The 19,188-nt window shown below is 42.5% G+C and overlaps 1 protein-coding gene across 3 annotated transcripts; it reads right to left on the minus strand.

The window, feature by feature from the left end:
- Positions 1-912: 912 nt before the first annotated feature.
- On the minus strand, positions 913-18,596 carry LOC118425922 (trafficking protein particle complex subunit 11-like). Of its 3 annotated transcripts, none has more exons than XM_035835086.1 (18): positions 18,550-18,588; positions 17,868-17,951; positions 16,077-16,280; positions 15,508-15,669; positions 14,932-15,113; positions 13,760-13,958; positions 12,554-12,778; positions 11,691-11,969; positions 10,853-11,026; positions 9,617-9,848; positions 8,427-8,619; positions 7,422-7,824; positions 6,505-6,840; positions 5,525-5,697; positions 4,386-4,557; positions 3,103-3,369; positions 2,322-2,489; positions 913-1,958 (listed from the first exon to the last, which is right to left on the minus strand). In XM_035835086.1, the coding sequence occupies exons 2-18, from the start codon at positions 17,928-17,930 to the stop codon at positions 1,914-1,916; spliced, it is 3,477 nt and encodes a 1,158-aa protein (XP_035690979.1). In that variant the 5' UTR covers positions 17,931-17,951; positions 18,550-18,588; the 3' UTR covers positions 913-1,913. The 3 variants fall into 3 exon arrangements, with proteins under 3 accessions (XP_035690979.1, XP_035690978.1, XP_035690980.1); XM_035835085.1 differs by having other exon boundaries at positions 17,862-17,951; positions 18,550-18,586; XM_035835087.1 differs by lacking the exon at positions 17,868-17,951 and having other exon boundaries at positions 18,550-18,596.
- Positions 18,597-19,188: the final 592 nt, after the last annotated feature.

The raw sequence follows: 19,188 nt of genomic DNA on the forward strand, positions 1-19,188 counted from the left end.
TTCTGTCGACTGTTCAACTATGACTCTCAGGGTTGCGATCTGGTCGCTGCAAGATCTGTTTCGGCGGAAGCCTGCTTGGTTGTCTCTTAATCTATGCTCCATTGTGTTTTCTCTTAGATTAACGATAATCCTGCAAAGTATATATACCCCGCCATTTCTTGCACTTGGTCAGATCTCCTTTCTTGGGGAGCTTTACAATGGTACCTTCCCTCCAGCCTGAGGGGATCTTTTCTTCTAACCATATCCTCTTAAGAAGGGGATATGGGACTTCAACAGAGAGGTTGCCTGCTTTTTTCAAAGCCTCTGGGGGTATCCCATCAGGTCCTGCAGCTTTCCCATTCTTGAGAGATGAGATAGCCTTACGAATCTCTGTCTTAGTGGGAGGTCCAGTATGAATGCATAGCACTTCTGTTGGAGGCTCAACTTCTGGTGGGTATGGTGGAGGTTTGCGGTTGAAAATTTCTTATAAGTGGTCTCTCCAGCGATCCATTTGTTGTTCCTTCGTTGCGAGCATTTGGCCATCTTTGTCTTGTACCGGCTTGTTTATTTGCCTTCTTTTTCCACTCAGGGTTTTTGGTGATTCTGTACAAGGTTCTCATGTCTTGCTTTGAAGCAGCCTCTTCTGCCTCGGCAGAACCAACCTTTAGCCTCCTTTTTTTGGCTTTGGGAACTGGTTTTTTTTACGTGTTATGGTCTTATAATCACTATCTACTTCTGGGTTGGCGTAATGAGTTTGGGTCCATAACCTTCGATTCAACATGTCGTTTTCTCACAGATATATCCTCAACCTGAAAAAGTTAAAGAGGATTCCTCAACATGAAAATTTAAAATATGCATAAGAAAAATACTGGAGGGCACATACCATGATGTATTATTATAATTGTTATGACACATTGAAATCGAAACACATGCTTGTTGTTTGTGATGTTTTATTTCTTTTGTTAAAGAGAAAAACATCACTTTAGTATCGTAGTATTGCACAGAGTATGCTCTATCTATGTACATTGTAAAATGTCAAAAACAAATTGAAGTCAGTGAAGTTGAGATTCTTAACGTTACTACACTTGATATGGTTACGCTATTGCTATCCTATACAGATTTTATGCCCTATTTCCATACACAAATTAAAGTGCACAACCAGCCAGCTTTTGAACAGTCCTCTGACCCTGCTCAAGTTGAAATGAGATGAAGATTATGTCACATGACCTGAATGCAAGTGTGATGTCAGCAACGGGTCAAAGATGGCTGGCAGCTGGTATCGGCCCCCGTCTCAGTTGAGAGATGGTCGATAGCCTATCATTTAGATGGCCATGAAGTTTCTATTGGCTATCTTAACCATCTCTATGCTGCCAAACCCCATAACCAAAACAAATTTGGTGCAAATCAGCTACCTTAGCATATGGAAGGTTAAACTTATCCACATCGATTTGCTTATCTTTCTCAGCACTACATCTATAATCTATAAACTGCTGACTGAAACAATTTTACTTCAATATATTCACGTACAGTTACTGTAATGGACACATTAAATTCTGTGTTGACTTTTTTTCTTTCGATTTGAGGTGCTGAAAGCGTAACACTGGAATGTTCAGTTCCATGCATGATGTTGCATCATACTGTAACTCAGAATTCTGCTGTTTTACCAGTCATTGCAAGTATAACATTCCTAGTACATATAGTGCTAATAACGAAACAGAGCATTAGTATCACAATGGCCTGTATAGTTGAGCCCCTAAAGGAGTCAGCCGATGCAAACTAATGAAAAGTGAATCTTCCTTGAGTCTTAGCTCTAACACTGGTGTTGCTTTAAGTCATGTGACTGTCCATCAGGGGACTAAAGATGTCTTGTATGTTTTCTTCATGATTGGGAAGAATTGGTAATAACTTAAGCCTGTTCATGGCCACTAGGGTCTCTAGCTGCCTGCAAAGACTTCTTCCATGGCTTCCTTTCCTGTAGGCTGGAGGGAGAAACGAGAAAATCAATGAGTGACCAAAATTGGATTTGAGTTGACCAACAACCTTATAAGATAGGCAAGTATGATCAAGGACGTAAAAATATGACTTGACGAGACAACGAAACAGACGAAACTTACTAAATATATCTCTTCGTCGATGAAATTTCTTTCAACTGTTACATTTTTTATTGATCTATGGTTGCCAGTTCTGAGTCAGTGGAAATTTGACATCAACACACATTTTGTCTGACCCTTACCTCCTCCCTTGTGACCGAATGGCCTATAGGTTGATCTGAGCTTCCCATGAGTTACAAAGGATCAAAGAAGCAAACAAACAAACAAACAAACAAATAAACAAAGACTGACCATGATGAAGACATGAGTCGGCATCATCTTGCTGATGATCTGGTCGGTAGTGCCGGGATAACGCAGCATGTTGACATGGAGACGGGGCAGTACCATGTGGCCAGACAGGAGGGGGTACAGGTTGTAGGTCAGAATGTGTTTACCATAGGGCAGCAGCCGGAAATGGACCTGAAAAACATGGCAAAAAATATAAATACGTTTCACTTCTACATTTTTCGTTTTATGTCCTGATTTAAGTATCAATTGCTTTTGTCATCATTAGTCAGCGTTACGGAAAAGTTTGGTAAAATATCTAAACACTAGGAGTGGTTACAGGTACAAATGTACGTTATACCAGAACAAAACTTGGCCGTTTTCTCTTGTTGAGCCGGTCCAGAAAAATCGGTGAACCAGATCTTGGACCAAAAAGAAGATGAACAAACTATATCCACAGGCGTTCACAGGTTTTGGGGCTTATACTGGTCTAAGAAAATAACAAGAGCGAAAGAAAGGAGAGTTGATAGTCATTTTTACCAAGTTTCTAACGACAGTCAAACTTGGTCAAAGTTAGTGTTGTTTACATGAATATAGTATTTTAAAACACCTGACCAGTGGAAGTCACTAAAAAGAATCCTTAGAAGCAAAATGAACCATTGTTTTCTGTATTGCCCATTCATAAGTTGTTATAGACAATCAGGTCCAGGTGCAGCCATAGGACTCTAGGTTTAAACAACTCACATGCACAGGGAAGGACCTTACTCTTTTCAATAAAAGTTTTGAAGCTTTAAGATAATTGTTCGACCTGTTTGTGTCCGGAAAACATGAAGGCTTCGCTGGGCTCCATCATCACCTCCATCTCCTGTACCGTGGACGTACGGTTGTGCAGTGTGTACGTGATCCCCAGGGGCTCCCGTACGCGGCCGTGCGCGGGAAGTTCCATCTCCACCATCACGGGGAGGTTCATGATGGGCACCTCAGGGAGGGACAGCACGGTCATGACGTACGGGATGGAGTCATCGGCATCTGCTCGCCGCCATCGGATAGAGTACTCTCCCATTAAAACACTGCCCTGCAGTCAGACAGAGATAATTCATATATTAACGTTAACCCATGGTTTTATGGGACTTATTGGCACCTGCCTGACACCACTTGATAGAAGATACTCGTGTCTATCCTGTATGATTAACGACTATTTCTACCATCTCAGAACTCTATTTCCTGTCACTCCAGCAAGTCTGATGCTTCCCACTCACATTGTGCCACTCTACTGACAGTGTACTTCAATGAAGGTAAATTAAATAAGAAAAGCCGAAAAAGCAGTTAATCAAGCAAATGGATATACTGTAAAATTAATGCAGAAATGCTCGCAGTGGATTAATGCGGCGGCCGCTTCACCGCGAATTTAAAACCACCGCGAACATTTTTACATAACAGTAAGAGACTACAGTGCATGGTGCTACTGCGAAATTAAAACCACCGCGAAAAGTTCATTATCCCGCTACCGCGAAATTAAATCCCCGCGAACTTAAATGCATTTACAGTAATTTTGGAAATAGTCAGATGTTTCAGATACCAATGCATATCACCTAATCTTTCACCAGTGAAACTAAGGAGATCTTGTAGACGAGCAGGTTTTATGCCCCATCTTTTAATTGATAATGTAAAGGAGCTGAAGACAACATCCAAAAGGAAACAAAACTGTTTTGAGGTCAATTTCACAATCATAGTACTGACAGTATACTCAAATAACAACAAACACACAAGAACACAAACGTCCAGACTGGTGCTGTCTCCAGCTTAAAAATTTTTGTCTGTCCAACTCATTGTTTGGGAGCCCATGTTGTTGATTTTCCTGGTTAAATATGTCATTCAAAGTACATTTTCAATAGTTTCATGTGATTTTGGGGATAGATGGGGAAAATTTATTTTCCGTCCCAAGAACACACAAATTTCCATCCTGGGATGGAAGGACGGGACCTAGAGACAACCCTGGTTTAGACACACTGAAAACAAAACCTCCATACGTGGAGGTAACAAATTCCTTAACTTGACACCACCATTATCAGTATGATGAGTCAGCCCCACCTGATGTATCTTATTGAGCGGTGCTGTTAGACAGTAACAGTCGCTGGCCCGGTCGTTCTTGTTGAGCTGTAGTTTGTGGATGTGGGACTCCAGCTGACCCGTGGCAGGTCGCAGTGCCTCTGTCAGCTGCAGCTCCGTGGAGCTGATCCTGATCGACCACGGCGAGACACAGCTAGATGGAAACAAAACGGAGACATGTCTGAATCAAGCAGAACTTGACTACCATGTAGTTAGACAGTTAGTAAGTTGGTCGACGTACAGGGTTTTACCGTACCATCAGGGTTATACTGCCCCTTACAAGACGGGGTGCGCCACATCTCCCGTCCGGTTGAATGCTGATAATCTTACTGTTTGGCTGATATGAGACAGAGGTTCACCAGGCCTCCATCCGGGTGATTTGTAGTGAATCACTAACTCCAGACAGAATGATTTGCTCCATCGCACACCGCACCTGGACTTGGTGAAGCGCAATACATTCCCTTAGGCCATGTTAATTTGTTTAATAATATGGATGACATCCAAGCGCGCATCAATTTTTAGCCATTTCCAATTTCAACCGTACAAAGAAGCTCAAAAATAAGCAAATATATGCCATGGATTACAAAAACAAACATTGGAATTACTTTTGTTATAGATAACGCAAAAAAGATTTGAAAGAACAAAAAAGAAGAATGTATTGTTTGGTATACTCTATGCTCAGTCATTTGTTCAACCTTCCTGGCCACTTAGAAGTTAGATTTCATAATGAAGGCAACTTTTTTTGGGGGGGTCAAACTTTTTCAACAAAAGCTTGTCCTTTATAGGTCAAGTTTCACTAAACAACAAAAAAATTATGTATCAAGTCACAACATTTCTAGGAATCTGTATCATCAAACGTCGATGAAGGTTTGACATCCAGATTATAAGATTTACACCAAAAAGTAGTTACTCAAGCAACTGCATATGATTTTGGAAACGGTCAGACGTTTCAGACAACATCCACTGTCTTTCGTCAGTGACACTATCTGTATCATTCATTTGTGTTATATTTTATCTGACCCTTTCTTCTTCCCTCGTGACCTCAATGAAATCAGCCTGAATGCTGATTTGAGCCTCTCAGGAATAAACAAAGATTCAAATAAACAAACAAACAAACAAACCTGATGTCGGTGAGCAGCAGAAACGGCTCGTCGTAATGGATCTGTTCCAGCGCGTCCATCAGGAGGGACTTGAGGCGGATGGAGGCGTCTACAGGCATGACGGTCTCAATGGGAACAATTTCCTCCTTCACACATGTACAGCAGATAGGAGACGCCTGCTTCCCTATACTCACCTGGGGAAAGAGAAGATGGGTTAGGCACACATGTGACATTTGTGTGGCATAATGACCATAGTCTATTAGCTAGGAATATGACATGATGTTCAAAAATTTTGGGGGGTATACTTAAACTGGATTGATCCTTTAATAACTTTTAACTAGACTGAGTATGACTGAGACTGTTTGGTCAACAATTCAACTTTTCTCCTTGTCTGAACCAGTTCCCCATGGGATCTATAGATTAACAATCAACTGGTAGCTTGTCAATCTATTTGCATACTATTATAGTATCTGGTTTGAGGAGGAAAACAACACTGGCTGTGTCTGTGGGGAACACCTGTTCATGTTATTACCAGGGAAACAAGACATCTTTTAGACATCCAGTTTCAAAAGAGGGCATCTAGTTTCTTTGTTGTTTTTTAGTCTGGTAACAGTGATCTTATGCAAAACATTCCAGCAACCAGGTAGGTGTAGACATGAACCAGGGTTGAACAAGTTTTCTAAAATCAACTTGTCCTATCGGGCAAGCACATAAAAAATGTACTTGCCCGAACCAATTTTTCACTTGCCCAAAATTCAAATGTCACTGTTACTAGTATATGCATTTTCACTTCCAGCAATGGAATTCTTTGTAGACAATTGCTTGATGTCATGACTGTAAAAAGTAACAAGTATATCAAAATTGCACTAAAATCAATGGAAAAATCTTACTTGCCCGATCGGACAAGTGGGGTAGGACATGCACTTGCCCAACAGCACTTTCACTTGCCCTGGACAATAGGGCTAGTGGACTTGTTTATCCCTGTGACTACCAAATCTCACCTGTATGTTGTACACAACCCTGACGCTCAGCATCCTCTGTCCCACCTGCAGACAGCGCATGTACATCGTCCTGGTCACCTTCTCCCCAGTCTTCAGACTCCCCACGCTCAGCCCCGGGGCCTGGGGCTGCGGCTTGTCGATGAACGTCTCCGCATCCTCCTGCGTCGGGGCGTCGAAGCAGATGTGCGTGGTGCTCTCCAGTGATGTGTCTTGTCCGTCCTTAAGTCCGACATGGAGCGAGACCTCGGTGATCTCGTCATCTTCCTGACTCTCCACAGTAAGCTCCACGGCGTAGAACTCGTTGGCGAGCGCAGGGGGCTTGTGTTTGAGCTGAACCTGAAAGTTGGCAATGTTGGTTGGTTTGATACAGATCTCCATTAGTGACTGATATGGCACTATTCTTCCTGGAGTCTGGGTGATTTGTAGAGAGTCACCAATTTAGACGGAAGGATTTGCACCATCCCACACCGCACCATCGCACGTGTGGGTGTTCTTTAACGTGCGTGAGGTGTGACTCTCCTCAAACATGGGACCTCCATTTAACGTCCTATCCGAGGGATGGCACTATCCAAAGATAGGTACTCATTTTTATCTGAGTAAAGTGAGGAAAGCTGTGTTGTTGACTCAGAATCTAAGGTTTTGGGTTTTGTTTAAAAATAAGGGAACAACATTGGAGTCTCATAGACTAGAGTTTTAACTGAGGTGATAATGAGTATTAAGGATGTATTCTTGGGTGGGACAGAAAGAGCAGGTCCTCTTCGAGGGGAACTAATCTTCAATCTTATTGATAAAAGTCTAGGGGTCCTTCCCTTTGTGAGTGGATCAAACCTTACAGTCCAGTCTTACATAATACCAAGTTTGTACATGCTGTACAAAACTGATGAGTTTATGCATTAATCAAACCAACTGAAACAAACCTGCACACGTGGTGGTCTGGGCACAACAGAGATAGAGCCGTACAGACTCAGTCCGTCCCAGTCGATTTCGGCAGGCTGGTCTTCCCTGCGCCGCCCGCTCATCACCCTGGGGGCGCTGCTGTTAGTCGCTGCGTCCCCACCCCCACCCTGCCAGTGCAGTATCGCACTGCGCGTCCCAGGCGTGCCCAACTCTAGAGCGACGGAAGTTATCTCGACTTTCCGCCCAACATCTTCCACCGTGGGAATGAGGAGGAACTGATGGTGCTTGACCTGCCCGGGGACGAGATAGAGGTCGCCCGTCTCGGCGTCTCCCGCATCGCTGTTTGCAATACCCCGGCTGTCCGCTAGGGTGCAGTGTTTGTTGTAGGCTGGGTTGCTAAGCAACACGGACAGCTTAGAAAACCTGTTGTGGGTCAGAGATTAAGTTTTGTTTCAGATGTATACATAATAAATTTGTAAGAAACTTTCCTTTGCAAAAAGACTCTCTAAAGCTACACGTCATGTGGAATTTATAGTCTTCTCATAAAAATCGTATTATACAAACTTTTGGACTCCAACATGTGATAAATTTACCAACATTAAAGAAATTCATTAGAGACACAAACTAAGGAATAGACATAAGCACATGCATGACATCTCTTCACACTTCTGCAAACGACATGATAGGGAAGGGACATAGTTTACCTTCAAGATGGTTGTTTCTACTGTAACAGTTATGAATTAGATTGGTTCATAAGAGTTGTTAGATACATGTTTTAGACGTATTTCAACTGTCATATGATTTTTTAAAGTACAAGTTGCCATGTGTTGTTTCTATTAACAGTACTGTAACAATGGTCGTGCATTTAAGTTCTTCATCTTACTCATATGGACCTTTTACAAGAGGTGCTCTTGCCTTCAGGGAAGTTAAAATTATTTTGCTTGAATGCATATCTATGTCTGGGAAGACATTAATCCTGGAAAAAAGTAGACACATCTTGTTTCATGACACACAGGTGTTCTCACCTGATAGGGAAGGGACACCTGACAGACAGGTACACGTCCAGGACCATGTGCTTGTCAGGTGGGTTGGAGGCCAGGGAGAAGCCAGCCTTACACTCCACAAAGGGCACCAGGTTCTGTAGCTCTATGGTGAAGGGCTGGGTGACAGTCTGGATCGCATCACTGGTCCACAACTGTTTGGCTTCCTCAACTGCTTCTGAGAAAAGGATGTTTGTTGGAGTTAGATTTTTATCAAATAAGAGTATTGGGTTCCTTGCATAAGATATCTAAAATGAATACTATCTTTTACTGCTTACTAATAGCACTTTGTCAAAGTTAAATGTTACAGTACAGATACAGATCTGGAACTATATGTAAGTCTCTGTACCAGTACCTGTACCTGATTTCAACTAGTTTGGGTACACAGTGCTAGCTCCAAACCTATAGTTTGTATAAAACATGAGATAGAAGATGGCTAGCATTTTGAACAATAACAGTGTATACTAGAAGATGTACAAGCCTTACTACTGTTACTACATCTTGTCTATTTCCATTACTGATAGTACTGGTGGATAACTTGATTCTGTATACAACATGTATTTTTTCAGGCTGCTGAGATATCAAAGTGAATGCTACACAAGTTCAATGTTATCCTACTGGTGTATAGTGCACAATAAACAGTAGGACAGGTAGTATTAATGGTAATTTAAAACAATAACCAGTTTTGGCTTATCTGCGTGTCTGTCTGATTGCCTTGTTGTAGAATAATGAAATAATGAGATATATTTTGGTTTGCAGGGTTGGACTAAAGTTTTCTAAAATTCACTTGTCCTATGGGGCAAGTACATGAAAAATTCACTTGCCTGAACCAACTTTTTACTCGCCCAAAATTGAATGTTGACATTTTTCTATGTATTAACACTTCCAGTAATTGAATTCTTTCACTTTTGGCTCAATTTTTTTTCAAGACCAATGCCTGATGCCATGACTGAGAAAAGTGACTAGTATCAAAATTGCACCCATGGAAAAATCGTACTTGTCCGATCGGGCAAGTGGGGAAGGACATGCGCTTGCCCAATCAGCACTTTCACTTGCCCGGGACAATTGGACTAGTGGACTTGTCCAACCCTGGTTTTATTTTTCCAATGGTTACTTAAATGTACTCAGGCCATATGAACATGTGCTGTGGTCTTCACAAATCGCAAATTTTCTACCTGGGACACACTCCGGTTCTGGTTCGGGCGGGTCCCCAGACATCACACGGATCAGGTTCATCTGGATACGGGTCTTCTCCTCTGCAGACGTGAGCGTGTACTGACCAATCAGCTCCAGCGATATGGAGATGTACTCCTGTACATTGGCCACCAGGTACGCACACTTCAGCGCACAGGTGAGGATAGCAGTGAGCAGGGCCCACCAGCGCTCACTACGATAGTCCCACAGTACCTGTAACAGAACACACCTGAGTTAAGGTTCAGAAACGCACACTTCAGCGCACATGTGAGGATGGCACTGAGCAGGGCCCACCAGCGCTCACTACGATAGTCCCACAGTACCTGTAACAGAACACACCTGAGTTAAGGTTCAGAAACGCACACTTCAGCGCACATGTGAGGATGGCACTGAGCAGGGCCCACCAGCGCTCACTACGATAGTCCCACAGTACCTGTAACAGAACACACCTGAGTTAAGGTTCAGGTACGCACACTTCAGCGCACAGGTGAGGATGGCAGTAAGCAGGGCCCACCATCACTCACTACGATAGTCCCACAGTACCTGTAACAGAACACACCTGAGTTAAGGTTCAGGTACGCACACTTCAGCGCACATGTGAGGATGGCAGTGAGCAGGGCCCACCAGCGCTCACTATAGTAGTCCAACAGCACTTATAACAGAGCATTTATTTGTTATTGTTTTTATTTATTTCTGGTTTATTTCAGCAGGGTAGCTCCCTTGGGGTTGATAAGCACTGTTCTTCAGGGAGGTTCTGGGTACACACATGCACACACAATGCAATATTTATATATAATATAAAGTTTATTGCAAATTCTGTATTGCTAATTGTAGGTAACATGAGAGATTCAAACAAATTGAATGTAAAAACAATATCACAGGTGTCTACACTAGTCTAAAACTAGTAAAAGCTAACTCTAGATCCTGGATTATTGGGTTCAACTCCTTTTTCGAAGACAGTGGAGGACAAAAGATCCCACCTTTTCTATTATGTGTAGGTTTTGTGATGTTAGAAGGAGAATTGTTTTCTTTTTGTCGGTGAATGTTAAAAAGTTTGGATGGAATTTGGTGGCCTCTTCAAACAGCTCTTTTCTTTTGTGATCGTAGAAAGAGCAGTTTGACATAAAATGTGTAACAAAGTCTCATTGTCAAATGACAAAATCATATCCATACACAAAAACAAAGCGGAGGCAAGAAAAAATCAAAGACTGTGTTACCCTGGTGAGCAGGGTGAGTGCCTTTCCGTAGTCCTTAGCATGATAGTACTCCTCTCCCATCTGCACCATCAGGTACCGCTTCATCCGGGCTGACTTGTACTTCTTGAACTGGGCCACAGCACTGCTGAGCAGGGGGATGATGATCCAAGAGTGGTCCACAGTCAACTCTAACAACTGCGGGGGAGATACATGCATGAAGGGAGGTGGCCAGGTAGTCTTGTTTTAACATTTGTTGTCAATAGTGCTATTTGTATGTTCAGGTTCAGGTTCAGAATTTCAGCTTCAGGAGTCCAGACCTGGAACAATGGCATATGTGTGCTACATCTACTAAACATACCACACATTTTAATTGAATGTCAAATTGCATGTAGACATAGGTATAGATTTTACATGCAACTTGAGAAATACTCAAATACAGTAAAAGCTGCTTAATTGCACACCCCATTTGCCAGTGCATTTTGTGCAAATATCCAAATGGTGCAACAAAGCAAAGTTATTTAAGCTGGACTGCACCACCAATGGGATTTGGGGATTTTGTGCAATTGACAGAAGCGTGTGATTATCCGTTGTGCAATTAACTGGCTTCTACTGTACACCCAAAAGCTCAGTTGTAGCTAACAGTAATGTTTCAATCTTTTTAAAACAAATTTACCACTCTACGGAAGGCTGTTGATGGCTTAGAAGAAGTCCTGATTCCCTGATGGCACTGATTCCCAACAGTTAGGTCTTTTTAGAACTGAACTCAACTTTTTACAAGTCCAGTTTTCATTTGGTGTACAGGTACGCAGCACTACTTTTGACTACAAGCAAAGTGTCAAGATTTACTGTAGAGCCTGACCTGGAGTGAAAGTATCCCCTCTCTCTCCTTCTGGGCATCAGGAGGGTCTATACTCTGGTGACCTTGCCTCCAAGGTCGCTGGCCATAGAAGTCCAACTTTGCGGCCAGCTCCAGGGGGTCGGTGCTGGGGTACTTGGCCGTGGGGTCGCAGAGCTTACGGCAGAGCTCTTTGCGCGTGATGGCATGGTTGGCTGCCTGTTGGTAGTAGAAGCCGGGGTGCTGCGTCTGGATAGCTGTCAGGCCTAGCTTTATCGCTTCATCAAACAAGTCTCCAAAAACCTGCCAAAAGTCAAAAGAACAAACTTTAAATGTGATTTTGGGAACATTTATCCCAAATCCTTCCTTTCTAGTAGGGTCAGGGGTGGATCATTGAAGTTGAGTTCAGTCAGAGTTGAAGATTGTGACTAGTTGTCTTGTGGTTGGACTTGTGGACTCAGAATCTAAAGGTTCTAGGTTCAAACTCCTAGTAGGTCGAGATGTTGTGCCCTTGGGTTAGGTACTTTACACTACTGTAAATGCATTTAAGTTGACAAGGATCTAATTTCCTGGTAGCGGGAAAAAGGACTTTTCGCGGTGGTTTTAAGTTTGCGGTAGCACAATGCACTGTAGTCTCTTACTGCCATGGAAAAATGTTCAAGGTGGTTTTAAGTTTGCAGTGAAGCTGCCACCACGAAAACCGCAAACATTAAACCACCACAAAAGTTTCTGCATTTACAGTATTTTCTCACTGGACTCAAGTGAAAATGAGTAACTAGCTTTGGTTAGAGACGTCTTCTCAGATAGGAATTAAAGCGGTTAGAAAAAGCATACTATTTAGATGTTGTTGAAAAAGGATAGATTTTTCAAACCTTCTGGTCTCTTACCTGAAACTGTTTAGAGATCCAGCTGGAGTGCTCGAAGGCGAGCTCCGCACATCCGACCTTGTTCTTGAACAGGTCCACGTGTTTGCGGAACTGTGCGATGGCGTCCAGCGGGGCGTTGTGCTGGAAGGACAGCCGACAGATCTTGTAGTTGATGAACCCGGAGACAGTCTTTATCTCCAGCATGTTGGTGTCGTGGGTACGGACCTCGTTCAGGTGCTGGTAGGCCTGGGCAGGGGAGAAGAACAAGATGAAGAAATAAGCAACATTTGCTAGCCAATACCAATAGTTTTGAAAAAAAAGAAAAAGTACCTTAAAACATTCAACAATGGATGCAGGATACAAGTCTGGTAGGATTCTTGTACACAAACGGTGTGTGCTTACTTTGCTTACATTTGATGTCTCTAAGACACCATCCTCAGAAATGGAGTTCTGCTTCTTGCTGCAATATGTAGCCAATGTAGGTGGCGCTTTTGCTGTAAGAACACAATCCCAAATGTGGCTAAGTTGGTATCCCCCTCTTCCTGGTTCATCACTGGGATTAACTTTCTTTCGTTTGGGATTGTGTTCTCACTGAAAAAGCGCCACCTACCTCAACTACATATAGCGGGAAGAAGCAGAACTCCACTCTGAGGAAGATGTCTGCAAAAATTCAAAATGTAAGCAAAGAAAGTACATATTGGTTGTGTACAAGAATTCTCCCATATCCTATATTCTACCGACCTGATGAGATTATTTCCAGAAGACAATGGATACAGTTTTAAATCGCATGGCTAATATTTAATGCTATATCCCACTCAGCAAAACCTTTTTCATGTTAATATCATTTTCTACAAACCACATTTACAGCATCTAGAACTCGTCTACCTGCTTGTAGTATTTGAGTGCCGTGTACGTGTCCTGCTTACCTGCTTGTAGTGTTTGAGTGCCGTGTGTGTGTCCTGCTTACCTGCTTGTAGTGTTTGAGTGCCGTGTGTGTGTGTCCTGCTTACCTGTTTGTAGTGTTTGAGTGACGTGTGTGTGTCCTGCTTACCTGTTTGTAGTGTTTGAGTGCCGTGTGTGTGTCCTGCTTACCTGCTTGTAGTGTTTGAGTGCCGTGTGCGTGTCCTGCTTACCTGTTTGTAGTAATTGAGTGCTGTGTGTGTGTGTGTGTGTGTCCTGCTTACCTGCTTGTAGTGTTTGAGTGCTACATGTGTGTGTCCTGCTTACCTGTTTGTAGTGTTTGAGTGCTGTATGCGTGTCCTGTTTCATCTCGTTGTAGAAAGCGATCTTGAACTGGTGGCGCACGAACAGCAGCTGGTGAGTGGTTTTGTTCAGGAACTCCTTGTGGGACTTGACCCGCCGGGCCTCCATGTGGTAGTAGTTCTGCGCCAGCTCGTAGAAAGCATTTTCCAGACGTATGATGTACCTGCAATGGGTAGTGAGAAGAAAAGCACTACAGTTACTCCATGTATATTAGAATCATTATGGTTAATGTATAATCAGGGCTCGAAATACTTTTTTCTGCATACCTCCACTGGTGCAGGTAACATTGAAACTTACCTGCACCATACAGATTTTACCTGCACCACTATGAATTTAGGAAGTATGGATCACATACTATAATTCTTCAGGAACCATTGCCATTTTTTTCTTTTATACTTTATAGGTGGTAACAGTCAATGCAGCTAAGAACAATACATACATGTGTATACACCTACATCATAGGACATTCTATAAAACCAAGTACATGGACCAGTGCAGGTTAGGTGCAGTTAGACATCAGAAATACCTGCACAGCTCCAATTTTACCTGCACTAACCTGCATAATTATGCAGGTGGTACTTTGAGCCCTGATAATGAATGGTATATTATAAAAGTAATACAGTTACCAAATGTATTTTACAATGGATGTTCCAAACACCAGTGTAATCTGTTTGTCAATGAAGTCTAGACATCCAGGTAATTAAATACGCAAGGCAACAATTACTTAAGCAACTGGATAAAATTTAGGAATGGTCAGAAGTTTCAGACAGGATCTGTTGTCTTTCATCAGTAAGCGGACGAACAAGTTTTACTTCCAAGGTACAAGAATATAGATAAGAGGAGAGAACTACAACATCATCATCATCCGGGTTGCACGGATGCCCATGACTTTCTTCCTCCATCCTTCCCTATCCTCCATAGCCTTGGGCAGATCTTCAGCCGAGCAGCCAGTAGGTTCACAAAGTTGATGTACATATATTATGCGTGGTCTACCTATGCTCGCATGACCATGTTTGGGAGTCCACAGCAGAACGTCACTAATGATCAACACTACAACATAATATGGAATGTTCCTTGGTTTGGTCTGTCCAGCTAGATGTTAGTATCAGTACTTACCAAAACATTACTATACGTACCCTAGAAGATGGTCGGTGTGTGGGAGGACAAAGAGGGATTTGGCGGACAGCTCACAGGCGCTGCAGAGAGCCGCAGCACGTTCCGCAGCCACCATGTCCTCCCCAGGGGGGAGGGGGGCGTTCTTCTGGATGAGGACGACTGCTACTCTGGTGCTGCGCCCCTGTAGGCTGGCTCGTACCACCTGAGTAAGAATGTACGAAGCATCACAGTCTAAGAAACAAAGTGTGTAACATCATTGACTGTATAACACTGTTGTCCCAAGACTACTTCGCCAGACTATGTCTTTTAAAATATCAACATACTTTTTCCTTTAATACAATGTATAAGCAAGAAATGCATCTGAAACACTCAATACTGTAAATGCCTTTAAGTCTGCTTTGATTTGATTTTGTGGCAAGGAAAAATTTGAGTGTTTGCAGTAGTTTAAGTTCACAATACCACTATACAGTAATTGAAATACTGCAATTAGTAATTAGAGTAATTTCAGTGTAAATTTCCCATACAGAGAGTGCATACATGTATGTATACATGGCTTGTACCAAGACTCCAAGAGCATGGAGTCAAAAGTTCCTTACCTCCACCCTAGTGGCACATTCCATCTGCTTCTCCCTCCAGAGTGGTTCGTCCCAGTCCAGGTCGAAGAAGACCACCACCACAGCTGGCACCATGTTCAGCTGTTTGTTCATCCAGCCTGTCTTCAGGATCCCCTTGGGAATGTACCACTCATAGGACTGCCGCTGGGAACGGACAATAATGATAAATCTGTATTTTAAAAAATCTTCCAAAGTTGAGTGGCAACTGAACACGAGATAGAGAGGTTTCCGACATTCCTGGCAAGACATTGTATCCTTGGGAAAGGGTACAATGGGTACCTACATGTAACATCGGAGGTGAAACGTGGTGAAAGAAAGGAAAGGAATCGACTCCCATTTCGAAACCGTGCTATGGACACAGTGGATTAACCCACTACCCCTAGGGACTCAAAAAGGCTGAGGCAACATTAAACTTTCACAAGAAACATCATAAACTAATCAGACAACCCAACAAGAAATGGCTAGTATGTCAATAGTCAAAACTGTCAAATACATCTTTTCTTGATAACCGATCAAGACGACTCAAAGCCAAAATCACACACTGTACTAACCTTAGTCTTGCACTTAGGATACTCGTGGTCGCCCGGTAGCACACGGAATGCCAGCGGGACGCGGTCCGCTCGTCGGTTGGCGCTGAAGGCGTCCCAGATGGCTCGGTGCACGGCGTTGTACGTGACGTCCATCCCAGTCAAAGCGACGAGCGCCAGCGGTCGGCAGCACAGCTCCGTGGGCAGCTCCCATGATGTGGCCATGGTCTGGGGGTCAAAGGTCAAAGGGTGATTGAAGTCCTACATACACTTATATATATATATATAAATAGGAACACCCGGATTGCTTGTCACCTGAAGAGTACTGTAATGCATTTAAGTTCGCGGGGATTTAATTTTGCGGTAGCGAGAAAAAGAACTTTTCGCGGTGGTGTTAAGTTTGCGGTAGCACCATGCACTGTAGTTTATTAATGCCATGGAAAAATGTTCACGGTGGTTTTAAGCTCGCAGTGAAGCGGCCACCGCAAAAACCGCGAACATTAAACCACCGCGAAAGTTTCTACATTTACAGTACGCATCACTGTAAATGCAGAAATGTTTTTGCGGTGGCCAGTTCACCCCGACTTAAAACCACCGTGAACATTGTTCAATTACAGTATATGTCTACAGTCCGTGGTATTATATATACCGCTAAATCAAAACCACCACGAATACTCCATTTTCCTGCTGCTGCGAAATTAAATCCCCATGAACTTAAATGTATTTACAGTACATGCACATATAGCCAAGCCTTGTTAGCTTTGGAGTGACCGTCAGGACCAGACCAATTAGAAATGCTAACGCGGGGTAGCGACCTTCGGGAGCGGACCAAAGCAAACAAGGCAGGACTACGGGATAGCATTAGCTAGGACTATCCCCCTTAAGAACTTCTGAAGTGTCCTTGATAACCACTTGGAAAGGATCTGCTGTACACGTGTCCCAACAATCAAATAGTAAGACTTGGGAATTAAAGGATAGATATTAAGGTGACAGATGATACATAAGAACAAGGCAAACAGACATAGCAGACTTCACCCCCTCAGACAGTAAGACTAAGAGCCATCTGGCAGGACATAGAGGAACTGCACTGCAGACTACACAGACAGATTTAAGGTTAAGGAGATGAACATTATATCATGTACAATGTAGTTCATCTTTGGAAAAATCTGTATTGGTCACAAGGTTAGGCAACAGGAAGATGTAACATGTAGCTGAAGACAGAAAGAGAAAAAAGACTGAATTAGTTGCCCTGCTAAATCAAAGGTTAGGTGTATATCAATCATGATCATGCTCTTGCAAGTAGTTCACTAGTTGTCCATTATCCACCTTCCTTTAATCAAAATGCTAATCTCAGATTAGTAGCATTGCTAGATCAACAATCAGGTTCTATTAGTCCTCCTTAATCCACCTGTAAGACATAGGGTTCTAGCCAGGATTTCATTTTAGCATAGTTGGAATGGCATGGTAGCGAAGCGTCCAATCAGGAGATTGGTGGGGGGGTCTTGGCCCCTCCACGGTGAGATGTTGACAATGTACTACAATATGTAGTGTTATAAGTTGGCACTCTGTTAACATCACATATAATTTGACTTTTGTTGATCAGTTTTGAGTGGCATATCATCATTTTTCATTGTTCGGACATTGATTAGACATCGTTGAATAAGCAAATGATAGCAAAGCACCACTACACTAGTTCAAAATTAACGTAGTGGCCCTTATTTTAGTGTAGTGGTCACGAATTTTAGCGTAGTGGCCCACTACGCTACAATGTAAGAGCTAGAACCCTGAATTTACTGTCTGACTCCATACTTCTACCTGTGGTGGTACTTCTGGTTGCACAACACTTTCACTTTCCGCCGTATCCCCTGCTTTCTCCATCTTTCTGCAGTTGCCCCACACCTTGACGTGTTGAAGTATGGAAGTGAGTTATGACTGTAATTTCTTATGAGCCAGTTCACAGTTCGAACTGCACATGCATGAGGTCAAAGGTGAGGGCCCCCAACATGTAAACAAATTTCGTGTAGACACCTTTATGTTTTGTTAGGTGTCTTCAACTTTGACGTCACGCACAATGTACCACATTATGAATGTGCAGCTCAAGATATGAACTTTAGTGCCAACATCAGGTCTGTACTTTAGCTAAGAATCTGAAGGACTCCTTTGTCTTTTAAGAGCCTTTTTTCTTACACATGGAAGTCATGACACATAAAAATTGATCGTTGAAAACAAGGGCACTGATAAAATACCACAATGCTAAATTAAAAGAGTATAAAAAATAAAAGCACATAATCAAGCAAAATTTATGCCTGCGCCCCTCCCCCTTATATCGAGAGAGAAAAGCGAAAAGAGTTGTATCTACTGCATGGCATTTATGAGGTTAATTCTTGCCCTGTAAAATTATTCAAACCATTGCTTCATCATATTGTAAACATCAAAACTGACAGAACCTTAGAAATGTCTTAATTTTGCAAGTTTTCAAGAGAAATTCACGACCCACCTGGACCTGGACACTGATCGACCTCTGAACTCTAGTTACGTCATGAGGGCAGCGTAACTTCATAATAAAACTAGAAAGGCCGACATTTGCTTGAGAGCAAATACAGCATATTTCAGCCATCTCCCTCATGCAACAATAGGCCTTGAGGTCGTTGACCCCTTTGGCCATTGGAAAATGACCAAAAAATCCCAAACATATCATTTTAAAGTGGTCCATGCCAAAAATTATACATGGGTCATTTGAATAGATATCTAGAGCACCCCTTTACCAATTTACGGGTCATTAGGTTGTTAATCGAGGGAACAGGAGCCAAAAATGTCCAAATTTTGTCAAAAAAATGGCCATAAAATCTCAAAATTAAGCATTTTGTTGTACCGTATGGGAAAACTTTTATTGAATTTATGTGCACATAATTGAAGGGCACTTTTATACCAAATTTCAGATCATTTGGTTGTAAAACGAGGCTACAGGAGCCAAAAATGTCCTTTTTTGGTAAAAAAAATGGCCAAAAATCGCAAAATTAAGTATTTTGTTGTACCATATGGGAAAACTTTTATTGAATTTATGTGCACATAATTGAAGGGCACTTTTATACCAAATTTCAGATCATTTGGTTGTAAATCGAGGCTACAGGAGCCA

The sequence above is a fragment of the Branchiostoma floridae genome, chromosome 11 (assembly GCF_000003815.2).
Source record: "Branchiostoma floridae strain S238N-H82 chromosome 11, Bfl_VNyyK, whole genome shotgun sequence".
Taxonomy (NCBI): Eukaryota; Metazoa; Chordata; class Leptocardii; order Amphioxiformes; family Branchiostomatidae; genus Branchiostoma; species Branchiostoma floridae.